This window comes from Neolamprologus multifasciatus, chromosome 14 (genome assembly GCF_963576455.1).
Source record: "Neolamprologus multifasciatus chromosome 14, fNeoMul1.2, whole genome shotgun sequence".
Lineage (NCBI taxonomy): Eukaryota > Metazoa > Chordata > Actinopteri > Cichliformes > Cichlidae > Neolamprologus > Neolamprologus multifasciatus.
This window is the reverse complement of record NC_140452.1, coordinates 7,520,525-7,539,452: the sequence shown is the minus strand read 5'-3', so window position 1 is coordinate 7,539,452 and position 18,928 is coordinate 7,520,525. Positions and strand designations below refer to the sequence as shown.

The 18,928-nt window shown below is 42.5% G+C and overlaps 1 protein-coding gene across 1 annotated transcript; it reads left to right on the top strand.

Annotated features, from left to right (window-relative positions):
* The first annotated feature begins 5,471 nt into the window (after positions 1-5,471).
* Positions 5,472-7,313, top strand: LOC146503448 (extracellular calcium-sensing receptor-like). Its single transcript, XM_085131201.1, has 3 exons — positions 5,472-5,678; positions 5,766-5,889; positions 5,947-7,313. Exons 1-3 carry the CDS (start codon positions 5,472-5,474, stop codon positions 6,894-6,896), a joined length of 1,281 nt encoding a protein of 426 aa, XP_084987327.1. The 3' UTR covers positions 6,897-7,313.
* Positions 7,314-18,928: the final 11,615 nt, after the last annotated feature.

Genomic DNA, 18,928 nt, shown 5'->3' with positions numbered 1-18,928 from the left:
AGGCACCAAGATCATCATCCATACATGTGTAGGTGCACATGTCTTGAAGCATGCTCAATCATCCAGGTAAGTAAATCTTAATTCTGTTTCTTTTATGGAAATAGCATTTTCAGTAGAAGAAACGTTTCGTCACTCATCCCAGTGACTTCTTCAGTTAACTGCAGGTTTCCAAAACCTTATAAACAATACCTTTGCACAATGACTGAAACTAGCCCACTGAATGAACAATGGGCTGTGAGATCAGTTTAAAAAACCCAAAAACCACAGAGACGAATTTGAAGTTGAGACGAATTTTCAAAGAAATTTCAGAGAAAATTTGTCTTAACTGTTCTGATACTCCTGATACATAGGGGATCACTACAGGTTTTCACTTAGGCAGCAGCTGTCCTTCTCTCCTGGATCAGCTGGAGCTTTCTTTAGGCATCTTTTCTAGCTTTTACAAATGTCCAGCAGGGAAAACATTTACTCAGGGCCTTCTTATATGATGTTCTTCTGCTTCCCTGGCCACTGTGTCTGTGCTGATGGTGTTGGCTCTATGTTGTAGTGTCCTGATGACACCCAATATGCTCCAATGGATAATAAGAATCAAACATTAAATACCGATCTTTATGCACAGGTTTACGGTACACATCAGCTTTTAAATGTCCCTCATTACAGATGGAAATCTTACAATCTAACAAGACTAACCTGCAATTTTTGGGGTGTAGGTGTAGGTGCTGAAACAAACAGACGGCCATGAGAAACATTTCTCACTACTTCATATCAGCAGTACTTACGTGCCCCTGAAATGAGACCATGTAGTATTCACAGAAAGAGGGTGAAAGATTGTTTGAGCAGGACAGACTTGAAATCTCCTTCCTTTATCTACTTCACATGAACATCAACTTGAGTAATATTCATGTCCACCAAACTTTACACTTAAAAGGATGCATCCATTGGACAATGAATGTTAAATAGAAAGCACGGGGAAAAAATCCTGTATAAATGGGTGTGAATGTTTGAATCAGGCAAGTTAACAAATTTCCCAGAGGAACCTACCCGAGGGATTAATAAAGTTTTATCTAATCTAAGTTGCATAAAGCAAATCAGGTAGAATGGAAAAGCCCTATATATGAACCAGATAATAGCTGTGTAATTTATGCCACTGCTTTGCATTGCAGTTGGTAATTTAAGGGTTGGTTAGCTGCTTGGCCATGGAAACCTATTCCATGAAGGTCTCTACCCAATGTTCTTCAGCTAATCTGAAGGCCACATGGAATTTGGAGTTCTGTAGTGATTGACTCTGCAAAAAAGTTGGCAACTTCTGTCCACTATGCTCCTGTCCACTTGCTGACCCCACTCTGTGATTTTACATGACCTACCACTTCATGGCTGAGTTGCTGTCATTCCCAATCACAGTAACTTTATTTTACAGTTTTTTTCTGAATGCTTAAACCCTAACTGTGATTCTTATAGCACAATTCCTAAAACTATTAACACTTATAGCAAAACCACTCACTGAGTTTGCAAAACTAAAAGCACAAACACTGCTTTGCACTCAGTTTGCAATTTTGTAACACACACTTTGCAAAACTGTAGGCACAACTCACTGCTTACACTCAATTACCAAATTTCCAACACACTCCTAGCAAAATTATACACATGTATGGCTATCATTAACACTATTTTGCCAACTGTCTGGCACACTTTCACATGTGAAAACTGTTTTAGATAATTAGTCCACTTTGCAATCAGCCTAAGCACTATAAACAGGCCACAGGTAAGCTGTCTATGTGGAGTACAATGGAAGGAGCAGTAAGAGTGAGAAGAGTGAGAATCAGAGGAGGCCGAGGGAGAGGACGTGGAGGTGAAGAAGCAAGAGGGTTAGAGGAAGTTAGAGGAAGAGGACAAAGAGGAGCAAGAAGAGGACGAGGAGGGGAAAGAGGAAGGGTAAGAAGAGTAAGAAACAGAATAACTGATGACATCAGGGCTACAATAGTGGACCATGTCATCAACCATGGGATGACCCTGAGGGAAGCTGGCCAACGGGTTCAGCCTAAACTGAGCCGCTACACTGTGGCAAGCATCATTAGGACATTTCGAAATGAGAATCGGTAAGTACTTTGTAGCACTGCCATACTCTAATGAGAAACACAACAGTACCATACATGCAAAAATACTGAAATTGTTACTTTACAGAATTGCTAGACGTCCAGATGTTGGGGGCAGAGGCAGAATGTTCAACTGACATCTGTACACAGAGAAAGCAAAAGCCAGATGTGTTTTGTATTCATACCATCAGTGTGCAGTTGGCGCATTGTGTGCTTAGTAGATGATGGCTTGTGTGTACTGTTTGATACGAAAACACCATTTTTACGAAGGTGTGAAGAGTTAATCTAGCTGTGTTCGCTTTTGCAAGAGAACTACAATGTTTTGATAATTGGGTGACAGGTTTTCTTATTTGTGTGTAGAGTTTTGCAAAAATAGCCAATAGTTACAAAAAATGTGCTTAAGCAATCAGAAAAAACTGTAATACCACTCAGCTTGTTGGATAGGATGCATCCTATCACGGTGCTACACTGCAATTCCCTGAGCTCTAGAAAGTGATTCATTCTTGAGTTTGCTTGAGTTTACTTGAGTTTATATGTCTGTGGCCATGAAAATGATTAAACACCTGAATTCAGTGTTTTGATTTTGATTCGTGAGATAATACTTTCAACAATATAGAAAATAAAAAGATACTTTAATACATGCTCACTGAAGTCCACTTAGTGTGGCATTAAAAAACGAAATCAATACAAAACCCTAAAATATTCTGATTATATAGCAATTTTGCAGTCAAAGACAAGTCAAATAGGGAATAGGATTTTTAAACATGACCTTTCTGAGACATTCATGATGAAACTTGCTGTACATGAATTTAAATTTTGATATGTATTTTTCCTTTTATACATCTTGTATGGTGGTTAAACCACAAGAATAATCATTCTTCTGTTATATTGATATACCAGTGTATATGAAATGCATTATAGGCCCTGCCCCCTTCTTATTCTTTTTCCCTAATGGGTGGAGTGCAAGATTAAGTGACACAACATTTCAATAAAAGGGATTAGTAAAGCAATGAAACATAATGACTAGGCTCAGAAAATCAGAAAGCTGTCATGTGCTCATTATTACAAACCAATTTGCTCTTGATCATTTTGCTGTATTTCTACTTTTCTTATGCTGTATCATCTCATGTATTTCCCTTCTGTCAGTTACAAGGACAATTTTATTTAAATGGCATGCATAAGAGTGGGGATGTTGTTCTGGGTGGACTGTTTCCAATTCACTTTTTTAGAAGCGTTCCTGATCTGTCTTTTACCTCAAAGCCACAACAGCCTACATGCCATGGGTACGTTTAGCAGATTATCAAAGCATCAGTTTAATTGTTGCTATTCGTTTAGTAACTACTAGCTTTGCCATATATTTCCAGGGATCATGTTTGATTTTTAAGGAATATAGTATATAGATTTTTAAGCATCTGTTGTTGTTTTTTTTTTTTTATTAAAATATATCTTTAATTGTTGTCATTAATTTTCTGTAATTTTTTGTTAGTTTTGCAATAAGTTTTCCAAGTATTCTGCTGTATTACTGTATTATTCAATAATTATCTTTATCTTTTTTCTTCTTTTTAGGTTTTATGAACTAGGATTTAGGCTTGCACAAACCATGCTTTTTGCTATTGATGAAATCAACAGAAATTCCAACCTGTTACCAAATGTGACTCTGGGATACACTTTTTATGATAACTGCGTTGAACTTGGAATTGCATTTCGTGCAGCATTGTCATTAGTCAGCGGCCAAGAAGAAAAAATTATATTGGATGATACATGTGTTGGAAATCCTCCAGTCATAGGGATTGTTGGTGATTCTTCCTCCACACCTTCTATTGCCATCTCCAGCGTCTTAGGTTTGTTCAGAGTACCTATGGTAAGTTTTCAGTTTAACCATAGCATGTTATTTTTGTTTATATTAACTTAATTGTAAATTTAATGTCAAAAATAATATACAATATACAGTCTGTATTTTTCACAGGTGAGTTATTTTGCCACATGTTCCTGCCTGAGTGGCCGTCAAAAGTATCCATCCTTCTTTAGGACGATCCCAAGTGATGCTTTTCAGGTAAACGTCACCAAAATTAAAGAAATGAAAAATAAAGAACTAGTGTTTTTAAGGATATATCTGATGAATACCTGTTTTCCAAAAGAATACATAATGATGTGCTGTAAAGCTGATGAAAAGAAATGCTAAAGAAAGATTTTTCTAGCCTATGCACCTCTGTTTTAATCTGTATTCACTTAGGTGCGTGCTATGATTCACATTCTAAAACATTTTGGCTGGACTTGGGCAGGCCTGCTGGTCAGTGATGATGATTATGGATTTCATGCAGCAAGATCCTTACAATCTGAGCTCAGTCTGTCTGGTGAAATTTGCCTTGCTTACGTTGAAGTTTTACCTTGGGACAAAAGCACAGATGAAGTCAGGAGGATTGTGAACATGATGAAAAAATCCACAGCTCGAGTTGTCATTGTCTTTGCACATGAGAGTCGGATGATAAAGCTTATGGAAGAGGTCTGGCTTTAAAACAATTTAATTATTACTAATTTAAAAGATCACTAAGTGTAATACGTATCTTTCATATTTATGTGAATGTGTATAGAAAACTAATCACATTGAATTATTTTGGCAGACCAGAAACTAGTAGAATTTCATGATGATATTATTTTTTTTTAATTTCAGTATCACTGTAAACTTTTGATTTAATACAATGCACAGGTAGTAAGGCAAAATGTGACAGGCCTACAGTGGATGGCAAGTGAAGCCTGGACATCAGCTACTGTACTCCAAACCCCTCAGCTTATGCCATACCTGGGTGGTACACTGGGCATTGCTATTCGCCGAGGAGAAATACCAGGGCTCAGGGAGTTCCTGTTACAAATACGTCCTGACTTGCATCACAACAATAGCTATGGCAATAGCATGGTGAGGGTTAAACCATTTACTGTGGTATTTGCAGGAATTGCATATTTTCTTTATGTCTAACAAACATATTTCAATCATATATTTCAGGTGAATCAGTTTTGGGAATTCACATTTCAGTGTAGATTTGCTCCAGCTCCACCAGGCTGGTTGGAAGGTGGAGGTCCACTATGCACTGGACAGGAAGAACTTGAAAATAAAGACACTGAATTTTTGGACATTTCCAACCTCCGGTCTGAATACAATGTATACAAAGCTGTTTATGCTTTTGCACATTCTCTTGATGATATGCTGCATTGCAAGCCAGGAAAAGGGCCTTTCAGTGAACACAGCTGTGCCACATTGCAGTCACTGAAGCCATGGCAGGTGTGATATCAGGTTACACTCAATCTACGTCAATTGCTCTGTAATTATTTGCAAGTTAGATAAAACACATTCTTTTTAAACAGCTTGTTTATTACTTGGAAAGGATGAACTTCACCACACCATTTGGTGATCAAGTGTCATTTGATGAGAGTGGTGATGCATTGCCAATTTATGATGTGATGAACTGGTTGTGGCTCCCAGATGGAAGCACTAAAGTTCAGAATGTGGGTGAGGTTAAGAGATCAGCTTTCAAAGGTGAAGAACTCATACTTGATGACGACAAAATCTTCTGGAACTTTAAATCCAAAAAGGTTAGATATGTTTTTTCAGACATTTATATCTTATCACATGTATGTTATATGTCATTCAGGCAGATCATTTTTAATTTCTTCTTGTAGCCACCTCGATCAGTATGTAGTGATAGCTGTCCTCTTGGTACCCACATGGTGAGAAGGAAGGGGGAACCTGAATGCTGCTTTGACTGCATCCCTTGTTCTGAGGGAACAGTCACTAATAAGAGCAGTAGGTGTTTATCTTTCAGCACAGCATATTTAATTGATTTATATTAAATATACAAAGTGTTTCACTATCTGCCCTCTTTTGTATCAGACTCCTTGGGGTGCACCAGTTGTCCAGAGGATTTTTGGTCAAACTCCCAACGTGACCACTGTGTTCCAAAGAAGACAGAGTTCCTCTCCTACCATGACCCTCTGGGTATTTGTTTGACAGCAACCTCCTTACTGGGCACATTCATATGTGCTGTTATTCTAGGGATCTTTATCTATCATCGCAAAACACCTATAATACGTGCCAATAATTCAGAACTTAGTTTCCAGCTATTGCTGTCACTCAAGTTGTGTTTCCTTTGTTCCTTGCTGTTCATTGGACGACCCAGGATGTGGACATGCCAACTCAGGCATGCAGCATTTGGGATCAGCTTTGTGCTGTGTGTCTCATGCATCCTGGTAAAAACCATGGTTGTTCTGGCTGTGTTCAAAGCCTCCAAGCCAGGAGCGGGAGCAAGTCTGAAGTGGTTTGGTCCTATGCAGCAGAGAGGAACAGTTTTGGTTTTCACATCTATTCAGGCAGCCATCTGCACTACGTGGCTTGTCTCTTTTTCTCCAACTCCACATAAAAACACTCAATATCACAATAACAAGATTGTTTATGAATGTGCTGTTGGTTCCACTGTTGGTTTTGCAGTGTTATTGGGCTATATTGGTGTGCTAGCTTTCCTCAGTTTTCTAATTGCATTCCTGGTGAGGAATCTCCCTGATAGTTTTAATGAGGCCAAGCTCATCACATTCAGCATGCTGATCTTCTGTGCTGTGTGGGTGGCCTTTGTCCCCGCTTATATCAGCTCACCAGGAAACCATGCAGATGCAGTGGAGGCATTTGCCATCCTGGCCTCAAGTTTTGGCCTGTTAGTTGCACTATTTGGACCCAAATGTTACATAATCCTGATAAGACCAGAACTGAACACAAGAAAAGCTTTAATGGGTCGTGACATTGTATGGAAAACATTATGATTCAGAGTGAAAAACTACATGTGGAAAAAAAACATATACATAATGAATTTAATTCACAGAAATATGTAGAAAGATCCCAAAAAGTTTGTGTTAATAACTTATTAATGCAAACTTCAAGAGGTATGATTATACCAGAAAAAAACTTGTAGTAATTTGTGTAGTAAGCAGGAATTGGAGCTGCAAAATGCATGATTTCTTGTTTCTTTTTAATACCAAGAATACTTCAAAAGTGTAATGATTACCTAGAAGTACCTGTTGTAATTTTTATATAATAAATTGTATTCATTGATGCAAAATGAAAGACTCCCAAGAAGTCTGATGATTAGGTGAAATATCCATAGAAAATTATATGTGAACTAATCATGTGATTCAGGTGTGTTGACCTAGGGCAGTGGTTCCCAAACTTTTTTCGCTGGTGCCCCCCCCCTCGCGCAAACACATCCTCCAACCACACACACCCATATTTTGCTCAATTGCGGTTTATTTCACACCTCAAACATTTAGTAAACAATTAAGCAAATACAAGTAATCTGCGGGTAGTAAGAAAATAAACTACTAACTCTTTTACGCTACTTCCGCACGTACACGGGTGATTTTGAAAACGCAGCTGTTTCGTCCACATGTAAACGGCGTTTCGAATCACGGAAAACTGAGATTTTTTAAAACTCCTTTTTTTGCGTTTACGTGTGGACGAGGAATACAGAGTTTGTCATGCAATGTCAAAGGTATGTGCCTTTTTTTACGTCAGCTGTGCGCCACGTTATTGCTTACATGAGATGAATTGCAGAATGGCAGATAGTCAGATTAACAGTATTTTGTCTCTATCTTCAGGTTTTACACGCTTACATTTACACACGCAGTTACTGTCCCTCTATTTAGAAAGGCAGAGGCATCACGGTGTAATTATTTTACATGTAGTTGTTTTTTTCCTGTGTAATAATATTCAACATTGCTATCAATAAATTTTTCAAAAAAAATTCCTCTCTGTGTGTTTGTCCGTGATTTAGACAGGGGGAACAAGTTGTGGCAGGATAGGCCTGATATTATTTGTATCCCACTGTAACTTTACTGTATAAAGAGCTAACATCTCCAAAATGTCAGGAGTAGTTAGTGATTACAACAAGTGTTTGTGAAATAACAATCAAGAATGTGGAATACTGTTTGTCCGTGATATGAAGAGTCCAGCGCGTGCGCCCGACGAAGGGAAAACCAATTCTGCAGGGGAGACCTACCTTGGCACTTGTGCAGGTGAACCCAAAGGGAAGATAGGCTTCACCATATTTTCTAGTCGTTGGCTTAGAATGAAGTTGGTTTGGAAACATATTCAGCGATGCTTCATCTCCTGCTTTGCGTTTGTGTAGGCGCCCCGTGCTAGCAGTGTCCAAGCATTGTTTTTTCTTTTTTTCCTTTTCATGCCGCGCCCCCCTGCAATGGCTCTGCGCCCCCCCTAGGGGGCGGGCCCAACACTTTGGGAAGGTCTGACCTAGGGTGAGATCAAAAACTGACAGGTAGTGGTGTGCGGATCGATATTGAAATATCAATTCTTCCGATACCAGTAATTTATGTTCTAGAATCGATTCTTATATTAAAATATTGACATTTTAGTACTTTGGGGTAAATTTGTAGTTTATTATTAACAGGAACACAGTGGAAAGAAACTATATCATTCGGATCGTCTAAATTGGAAGGAACTACTTCCTCTTACGCCTTTCATAGTCATATGCAAAATACGGCTGTATAAATGTGTCGCAGCTCCTGGCGCCCGCACTCGCAACAATGGCTGAGCGTTAACGGCGTTATGTGTAGACATATTTTACCTCCACAAACAGCTAAGACAACAGGCAAGACAGTGAGGTGTTGTGGCAACACCACTAAACTCATCAAACACCTCAGAGTAAATCATATCACAGAATATGACGAGCGTATGTTCAGGTGAACTGAAGAAAAGGAGAGGGACAGGTGCTGCTAGGGCGAGACAGATGTCTCTCGTGAAGTCCTTTAGTGCTGCAGGCAGGCAACATGCTTAAATAGCGCACAACTTCAGGTTTTTTATTTCTATATGATAATTCTGCATTATTAAGCAATAAGAACAAGTAGTCTGATGTCCTGCAGTCATTATGAACCTCTATTATTGTATTATTTTTACAATTACATAATACAATTATATATTGTATTATGAAATACAACAAAACATTACGTTTTTGTACAGAGTATCGGTATCGGGTCAGTATCGTCTATACCACCCTGAATTTTACTTGGTATCAGATCGGAAAGGAAATCAGTGGTATCGCACATCACTACTGGCAGGACACTGGCTCTCAAAGCCTGGAGTTCGACACCCCTGCTCAAAAAGAACATGCCATCACTCCCTAGGTTTGCAAAGTGCGCCAAGCACTTTGTTTTTACACTCACCTCTATCATCACCATGATAAACCAGTGCACAAAATCCACATCCCTCCATGCGGAGGGAATGGAAGCTGAGGTCAGCCAATGAGAAAGCCGCAGACCAAGAGGTGTCCTTCCCCACTATCCTGCGTGCTTGATTCACAACCACAGAGCACAGGGAGCCTCAGTGTCATGATCCTAGGTTTGGGGACTGTTGGGTTTTTTCATGAGAGAAGACAAATAGGCTCAAATTATAAGTGCTCACAAAGTGCTTATCAAATGGTTAGAATTTCAAATTAGTTTTACATGGCACCATGGACCTCTGTCTCTCTGGCTCAGAGACAGAAGGTGCCTTGTCTCTCTGCACACTCAGGGGACCGGATATACAGTTTTACTGTGAGTCACAGAAACAGAATGTTAACATGATGGGTTTGATTTAGGGTTGAGGGTGGCCTTAGGTTTAATATCAGCTCATGTTACTGCTCCTGGGTATCTCCTTATATAGAGATGACCCTTTTTCAGGCAACACTCCCATTACCATGACAACTGTTGTCCTCCAGTCAGGTCTGCTGAGTTAGAGAAGGGGGGAAGAGTGCATTTCATAACACCTGATTTATGGCCCAGGTCACATTCCTCAGAGGGGGATTTAGTGTTGTGTCTGTTAGTATCGGTGTAATATCAGAGTGTTGCAGACTGCTTCCAAAACTACTCTACAATGCATAACTGTGTGCAATAAAGGATAAAACAAATGTGGGATCCCAATGTGGGATCCACAAGATGGCTCCAAGCATAGGAGCCTCTTTGTGAGCTCCCCAAAAGCAACAGCTGATTTTTGTGTTTAATTTGACTTTTCCTTTATTTCTTCATGAGTAGCACATGTCTCCTTATGTACGGCCGACAAACCTTACTGGACATAAGAGATGGACTTTCTCATCGTTTTCTGAAATTCAAGATTTGCAACATGGACCCTCTGTTTGCAGACCCCCACTCATCTCACCTGAGATGCCTTTGTTCTGGGCCCCTGGAGGCTGCAAATGTCGATGCAGAGGGAGAAGATCTGGCGTTCTGGTTCGACTGAGAGAGCACACTAACAGACCACCACTCCCCAATTTATTACTGGCTAATGTGCAGTCTCTGGAGAACAATGGCTGCTGACGACATTGACGAGTACACAGACTCAGTCTGTGGATTTATCAGAAAAAGGAGGATGTGCGGAAATGCTTCAGGAACGTGAATGCACACAAAGCTACTGGTCCGGACGGAATCCCCGGCCTCGCCCTCAAGTCAAGTTTCCGCCTCTCTGTCTGTAGTCCCAGCGTGCTTAAAAACGGCCACCATCGTCCCTATACCAAAATTCTCCACCATCTCCTCATGAGAAAATGCTTTGAGAGGCTGGTCAGGGACTTCATCTGCTCTGCACTACCCAACCCTCTACAATTTGCATACCACCACAGCAGGTCCACTGATGATACCATAGCCCTGACACTACATACTGCCCTCTCGCACCTGGAGAAGAGAGACATGTATGTGAGAATGCTGTTTGTAGACTACAGCTCAGCATTCAATACCATACCACCATTCCTGCAAAGCTGGACAGGAAACTGCAGGATCTAGGATTGAGGACCCTCTCTGCAGCTGGATCCTTAACTTCCTGTCTGACAGATGCCAAGTGGTCAGACTGGGCAGCATCACCTCATCCCCCGTCATAATGAACACTGGTGCTCCACAGGGGTGTGTACTGAGCCCTCTCCTCTACTAACTCTACACAGCGACTCCACGGCCACTAGCAACTGGGTCAGGATTGATATTTTTTTATATTGTCATCTGTGCTTAGGAACATATAATCATTTACACTTAGAAATATATAATCATTTGTATGCTGATAAAATATCTTATCTTTCTTAGGTCTGATAAGATTCTGTGTGCACTTGTGTACCATGACATGAGAGGAAGTGTAACCCATATCAACTACGCACTGTCACATGACCCACGTCAGCTGATTTGAGGTCTCTCTCCTGATTTGCTCCTTCCACGTCGCGGCAAGTATGAAAACCGGCTGTGGAAGGATACTTCCGGGTTCGACTCCTGCTGTGGCTATAAGCTTATGGCGTTTAGAAGGGCGTCGGAAAACAAAGCGTTTTCTCCCCTCAATTCGTCTATAAAATCGTATCACCTCAGCGGTAAGTGTCTTTAACATCTACCAAAAACAACCTTTTAGTTGTCAGTAACGAGTTGATCGTTTCCGCGATGAAAAAAAAAAGACTTTGTTCGGCGGCGTTCCCACCGCGAGTAGAACTCTGGTTCGAAAACTGCTGTTTTTGAACACTTTTATTTAAGCACTTAAATGGGCTTTCTTTGAAACAAAGTGCAATTGACTGATTATTGTTATGTGTTGCCTTGCATTTGGCTATGCTTCTTAATTGTTGTTTTTGTATTTGTTTGTAGTGAACGTTACTGGAATGTATGGATTAAGCTACATAGCCAAGATGATTAATAATTTAACTGTTGTACATTTGTGACTGATGATGATGATGATGATTGTTCATTGTTGCATAGGATTGCAGAAAATGTATTTGTTTACTGGTAAACTGAATTGAACTTGATGAGCTAATGGACATTTTTCTGGCCTACAGGTCAGGTTTTTTTTCATACTGAATTGATCTTCTTCATATTGAAGTGGCGAGCCGGTAGGACCATTCTTTCCCCCTCTTTTCACCCACTTTGCCGTCTTTGGATTACAGACATATTTTTTCCCCAATACATGAAGCTGGACCCTAAGGAGGAATTCCTTAACCTCTTAAGCCCCAATGCCCCCTGATACGGGGGCAAAAGGCAGGAGATCAGTTAGGCTTGGGGCTTAAGAGGTTAAAAGTGAACTTTAAAAAAGGACCAAAGGGACTCTTAACAAAAGGACTCTTGCACAGAGAATCACAGCATTAATTAATTAATTAATTGTGGGCATTTATTTATGTTGTGCTTTGTATTTATCATTTTGTTCCAATTCCCCTTTCCCCCATTTATTCAATATATTTTGGGTTTTTCCTAAACAAGAATTTGTAGTCTCTGGTCTCATCATTCACACCATCTACGCTCCATAAAGAACTATTTCTTCTGCGCGTCAGTCAGTAAACTCACCCACTGCAATAAAACTAGCCCTTAAATAACTTTGCGTTACACATGGTGAGCCAGCTATGAGCCTGATGTGTGAATGAGTGTTTTTTGTGTTATTTGATTTAATTGAATATTTGGTATTTTCTGTGGTTTTGAGGTCCGCGAAAAAACAAAACAAAAAAAACATGACGTTTATTGAGGAAAGTGGGGTCATTGTTGCACATTCTGTCATTGTTTCTGATGCCACAAACACTGAGAAGATGAGGAAATTCTTGATTGTTTGAAACAATACGTTCGTATAAAAAAGGTTATTTTCGTGGATGACTTAAATAGCATGTTTTACAAAAACCTGATCGTTGAATACATTGATAGTTCTGCGTTAACCGCTCTCAATCCATTTTTCCCGTATACTCATCAGTCAAAGAATTACTCTGCTTCGACTTATTGTGTAAAATTGCTTGCCGCGGAATGCACAGCCACAGCGGGAGTCCAGACCCCTGCAGTTTACCTTGGCGAGCTCAAACAACTTGCACACCGCAGTGGCAGGGATTTCTGAACATATTCTGAAGGAAATGATGGGACAAATCAGTGAGCATCTGGAAGGAATGGAACAAGACAGTGACTTAGAAGAGGGAGCCTCAGTCCAAATTGTAGAGCCTGCATCATCTCTGCCTGGCCAGCAGGGGTCATCGTCTGGACACTCCGCAATCCCTGAGACAGCTACCAGCAATCCCTCACCTGACCAACAGGGGTCACTGCCACATCCACAAAGATTTTCACAGACTAAAATGATCCCCCCGGAAATACAAAAAGTAGTGGTGGGGCATGTTGTAAAAACAGACACCGTACCTGCATTCAGACTTCGTCCTTTCTCTGGTAAGATTCCCAAACCAGCCAACGAAACCGATTATGAGACCTGGAGGTCTCACATTGAACTGCTGTTAGCAAATCCAAATTTAGCACCTCTACAGATCACTCATCGCATCCTTGAAAGTTTGCTACCTCCAGCAGCAGATGTTGTAAAAGGGCTGGGCTCAAACACAATTCCATCCATCTATTTGGAAGTGTTGGATTCTGCTTTTGCCACCGTACAAGATGGAGAGGACTTGTTTGCTTAATTCCTGAATACATTACAGGATCCAGGTGAGAAACCCTCTGCTTTTTTGCAACGTTTACAACTCACACTAAGCACTGTGATGGAAAGAGGTGGTATCTTGTCTTCAGACTTCAACAAACATTTACTCAAGCAGTTTTGTCAAGGATGCTGGGATAGTGATATCATAAACAAACTACAGTTGGAGAACTTGAGGAGTGATCCAACCCTGTTTTGCAGAGCTCCTACTACTACTTCGAGCTGAGGAGAGTAGACAGCTAGCCAAGGAGAATCTCATGAAGAAGCACCTGACTACATCCAAGCCTCGTGCTGCTGTTCACTCTCAGAGCACATGTGCTTGTGGCCATTCAGACACCAAGGCTATTAATGAGCTGAAGCAACAGATGCAGAAACTGGAGAGTCAAATGGCTGCTCTTCTCTCACAGAAATCTCAATTGTCCAAGCCAGCACTATCTCAACTCGGATCAGCACGACCGAGACCCAGTAGCAGTGCAAACAGTTCCCGGCCTAGAGCAGGCTACTGCTTTAAATGTGGAGAGGATGGGCTTATGTCAGCAGGATGCGCCAACCCTCCGACCCGACACTGGTTCTGAAAAGAAACTTGAAAAAAGACAGCAGGCATGGGACAGCAATAACAAATCATCAAACTAGAGGCAGTCTCTGTGGAGGGACAGACAGAGGCTGCAGTTGTCCCAGTTACAAGCAAAATCACACTGCCTAAAGGACTCATTGGAACCAGAAGTACAGCACAGGTCACAGTTGGAGGAACTGTATTCAACTGCCTGTTAGACACTGGGTCCCAGGTAACCACCATCTCTCACTCCTTCCACCATGACTATCTTTCTTACCAAGAGATACAACCACTGAAAAATCTCCTGGAGATAGGAGCTAATGGCCAAGCTGTTCCATACCTTGGTTATGTGGAGATGAACGTCACTTACCCTCCCAACTTCTTGGGTTCCACCACAGCTGTTGACACACTTGTTCTGGTAGTTCCTGATGTCCAATCAGCTCAGCAGCCATCAATACTGATTGGTACAAACACTCTGGACCTGGCATATGTCCGCTAGAAAGTTAATGCCATCCATGGGAGGGGCGCAGGTGCTTAAAGCTGTAGCTACTTCCGTGCAACTGATGTAAGGTGTGGTAAGCTGAAGACCGCTTCAGCTGTCTTTTTGCTGAAAAATAGTAACGCAACCGCATCGCATTTTCATGTTAGTAATGGTAAGCATCAGCATCAGAACCACTCTCACCCCTCACCAAGTTTGTCTTCTCTTGGTATTGCATCTTTAATCCAAATATTTCACACAAATCATCATCTACTAGAATACAAATTGGGTGTCATTAGGATGCTATGCAACACAGAGTGAACATCATCCCACAGTCTTTGGACACGGAAGCAGAAAAACATCATATCAAGGCCTGATTAAATGTGGTTAGCTGGAGATTTGTCAAAGGTGGGCAGGCATCTAAAGACTGCTCCAGGTGATTCTGGAGAGAAACTGCTGCCCAAGCATAAACCTTTAGTCATTCCTCATATGTCAGGGGATTCAGAAACCTGAGGTTTCTTTTTCTCAAAACACTGTGTCGCTGTAGCTTTGAAACTCCAAAACATGCTACACCAAAAACAGGTCCACCCCAACGATCAGGTCCCCCAGCACAAACATACTAATATAGTGTTTGCTATTAAGTGCCAGATGGATTACCATGTGTTATACATCAGTGAAAGCATATCTTTTGTCCTGTCTTCCTCCCTTCACCCCCAGACGACTGCCCCTCCCTGAGCCTGTTTCTGCTGGAGGTAGATTTCTTCTGGTTAAAAGGCAGCTTTTTCTTCCCACTGTTTCCAAAGTGCTTGCTCATAGGAGGTAATATGATTGTTGGGTTTTTCTCTATATGTATTCATGTAGGGCCTACCTTACAATATAAAGCACCTTGAGGCGACTGTTGTTGTGATTTGGTGCTGTAAAAATAAAACTGAATTGAATTGTGCAAAATATGGGAATCACGCTGGGTTAAAGCTCAGTACAAAACAAAAATGCTTTAGCTTCAATCTCCACTAAATTCTGAACTGAGGCTCTTCCAAATAACTGTTGAGAGAAACCTCTACACATCCTGTCACCTAGTGAAAAAAAACCCCTCCACTATCTTCACAGTACCATCAAACAGAATATGCAACACAAATCAGGCGAGGTTCAAAAAGGTCAAGCAAGAAAGAAAATTGCTGGTATGACATGTATGAAGTAATATTGAAAGTCTTATGTCTTTTTTTTTGCCTGTCCTGTTTTGCTCTTTTGCCATCAGAATTATTGTCTAAAGGCGAAGAAAGATGCCCAACTGATTTACTTTACCAAATGGACCATCCCAGCCTTGCCGTATTGGTCTATTTGATTCACCTTTTATTGTTTATTTTATTTTCACTTGCTAAATACGGGACAGACTTGACTGGGGAAAAGAAAGGGGAGAAAGAAAGAGGGAAAGAAAAACAGTGGGGAAGAGGGACGGGGATAAAGGGCAAAAGACAAAAAACAAACAAAATAAGCAGGCAAAAAATACATATATCAATCACCTGGATAACCTGTTGAGAAAGAAAAAAGAGAAAACAAGCAGAAGAAAAAAAAGAGCAACATAATAAACAACATCACAATGATCTATGGGAATATCACAGTAAATACTAAACATTATTGTGCAGCACGTAAGATCGACAGCGCACAGTGTGCTTTGAGGTAGGAGCCAGAAAGGGTGTAGTTTGTGTGTGTGAGCACCCGTGTGTACACCTGTGAGCATGAGCGCGCTTGTATTTAAAAGGTTCCTTCATGTAATGATCTGCTAGAGGGTGTGGGGAGCCACAGGCCCATCCTCCAGGGCATGAAGCAGGTATGGAGGAGATCAAAACTCCAGACATCCAGAGGCCCTCAGAACACAAGAGACCAAGGAAGACCAACAGAGGGGCAGCTGCGCCACTATCCCAGAAAGAGCTGAGGAGAGCCCCAGATGAGGGGTCACTCAGCAGCTGCGGAGCAGAAGCCAGGGGGGGTTGCAGTGACGTGTCCGTGAGCTCCGCCGGCAGCCAGCTGTGCCAGAGTGACCGAGCCTCAGGTCGAGAGGGTGAGGGCACTCCACCCCCGAAGGGGCCCGAGCAAGCCCCAGGCTCCAGGCCCCGACAAGCAGCCACCAAGGAGTGAGCCGGTGTGTACCTGGACGCCAACCTGGTGTACACCTGGACACAAAGAACCACCAACGCACCGATGTCTAAGGGCGTCTGCCGCCGGCAGGGGAAGTGGTGGGGGAGATAGGCCTCCATACCTTGAAGGGCCTGAGATGTCCCTAGAGAGGTAACGTCTGATACCCAACCTGACATATGGACACAGACATACAGGCACACACAGATACAGACATCCATTCCCACCCTCATGATCTCATATGTAATTACTCAACACTCACCCAACGTGGAGACAGACGTAAAGAGACACTGTACACACCTTTACCCCAAGGCCCTGCATGTGTGGGTGATTGTGGTGGAGCGTAAAGAGGGAGGCAACTGGAGATGGGGAGGGAATGAAGGGAGGGGCAAGTGACCCCTCCCTGAGGCCAGCTCCCCCGCTGACCCCTGTAGGCACCCCCATACTCTGCAACCCGCCAGGGAAAGGGGGCCCAGGCCCATCCGGACCGGGGCCCAGTTCAGCAGTGCCACAGAGCCCAGGACAGCCCACCCGACCCCACCACAGAGAAAACTGCACCCACCCCGTCATCCACTCATCTTCCAGACTACACAAGACAATAGACGCCCAGGCGGAGATCTTCCTCCACCTCTCCTATATCTCCCCCTCCTGCAGAGTGAGTTCCTGAAGAGAGGAGACCTCCTGCAAGATTTAACAACCTCCCCCACCAGTTGAAGAGCCCCCCAGGTGGCTCGATGCACTGGCGGCACCCCGCGCCAGGGCTGGGCCCCCATACACCCACTACCCACAACCATGGCAACACACCAACAAGGACCCAAGCCCCAAGGCCCAGCCCAGAGACGGAGCACCCCCAGAACCCCACACCCGTCCCAGACCCACCCAGGGGAAGCCAGGCTACCAGGTCAGTAACCCACGTCCGTCAGCACAGACCCTCCCCTAGCCCCGCAGGTGTCGTCTACATATCTGTACCAGTGGCTGGGTACTCTTCCTTTGAAAGAGCCAAGAGCCTTCCTTTCCACTTCCTCCATGTAAAGGTTGGCTACAATAGGTGACACGGGGGAGCCCATGGCACAGCCATGTTTTTGTCTGTAAAAGCCTTCGTTGTATTTGAAATATGTATTGGTGAGGCAGAGGTCTAACAGTGTGCAGATCTGATCGGGTGTGAAGTTGGTCCTGTCCTCCAAGGAGCTGTCTTCTTGTAGTCGTTTTCTGACAGTCTCCACTGCCTCTGTGGTGGGTATGCAAGTGAAGAGAGAGACTACATCAAAGGACACCATGGTTTCATCTGGATCCAGGGTAAGTTTCTGGACCTGGTCAGTGAAGTCGGTGGAGTTCTTGATGTGGTGTGGGGTGTTCCCCACGAGAGGAGCAAGGATGGTAGCAAGGTGTTTTGCAATGTTATAAGTGGCTGAGTTTATGCTACTGACTATGGGTCTAAGTAGGACAGCTTCCTTGTGGATTTTAGGAAGTCCGTAAATGCAGGGTATGGCATCCCCTGGGTAAAGGCGGTGATATGTAAGGCAGCCAATGATTTTGTCCTTTTCAAAGTCTTGAAGGCAAGCTATAACTTTCTTTTTGTAGCTGCTTGTGGGGTCTCGCTTTAAGGCTTCGTAGGTATTGTTGTCACTGAGGAGAGTAGTGATCTTTGTATGGTAATCTGTAGTGTTTAGGACCACGGTGCATCTTCCCTTATCAGTTGGTAAAACAGTGATGTTGTGGTCTTTGCTCAAGGAAGCGACGGCCTTCTTTTCCTGTATTGTGAGGTTGGACGGAGGGACTTTGGCACTGGAGAGGGTGGCTGAGACTTTCATCCTGATTTGCTCTGCTTCTGTCTGTGATAATTTATTAATCCGTATGGCAGATTCTGTGCCTGTGATGAGGTCCACTATGGGCAATTGTTGTGGAGAAATGGCAAAATTCAGGTTCAGTGAGATTCCGGTCTGAAAAGTTCTTAACCCATTTCTCCTGACTGTCTTCAGGTGTGTTTTCTTCTCTGGGTTGTGTAGGTTCAGAATGAGGAGTGTGTGTTTTTGAAAGCAAGGTGTGAAATTTCCTGCGTTGTCTTTCTTTTCCTTTAGAGTGTTGGGCCCGCTGAGCCTTGTCCACAAACTTGTAAACCTCTTCTAAGATTGGAGAAGGTAGAAGGGTTTCCAGTTCCTGCAGAGTCTGGCTGATCTTGATCTGGAGGGCATCTATAGTGAAATGGACCTGTCTTATCCTTTCACTTAAAAGGTGATTTT

Bases quoted from the DNA above. Each gene is read 5' to 3' on its own strand.
- LOC146503448 (XM_085131201.1), top strand. From the start codon at position 5,472: ATGAACTTCACCACACCATTTGGTGATCAAGTGTCATTTGATGAGAGT. The intron at 5,679-5,765 runs GTTAGATATGTT...TTCTTCTTGTAG, and splicing joins GGAACTTTAAATCCAAAAAG to CCACCTCGATCAGTATGTAG. The intron at 5,890-5,946 runs GTAGGTGTTTAT...AAATATACAAAG, and splicing joins AACAGTCACTAATAAGAGCA to TGTTTCACTATCTGCCCTCT.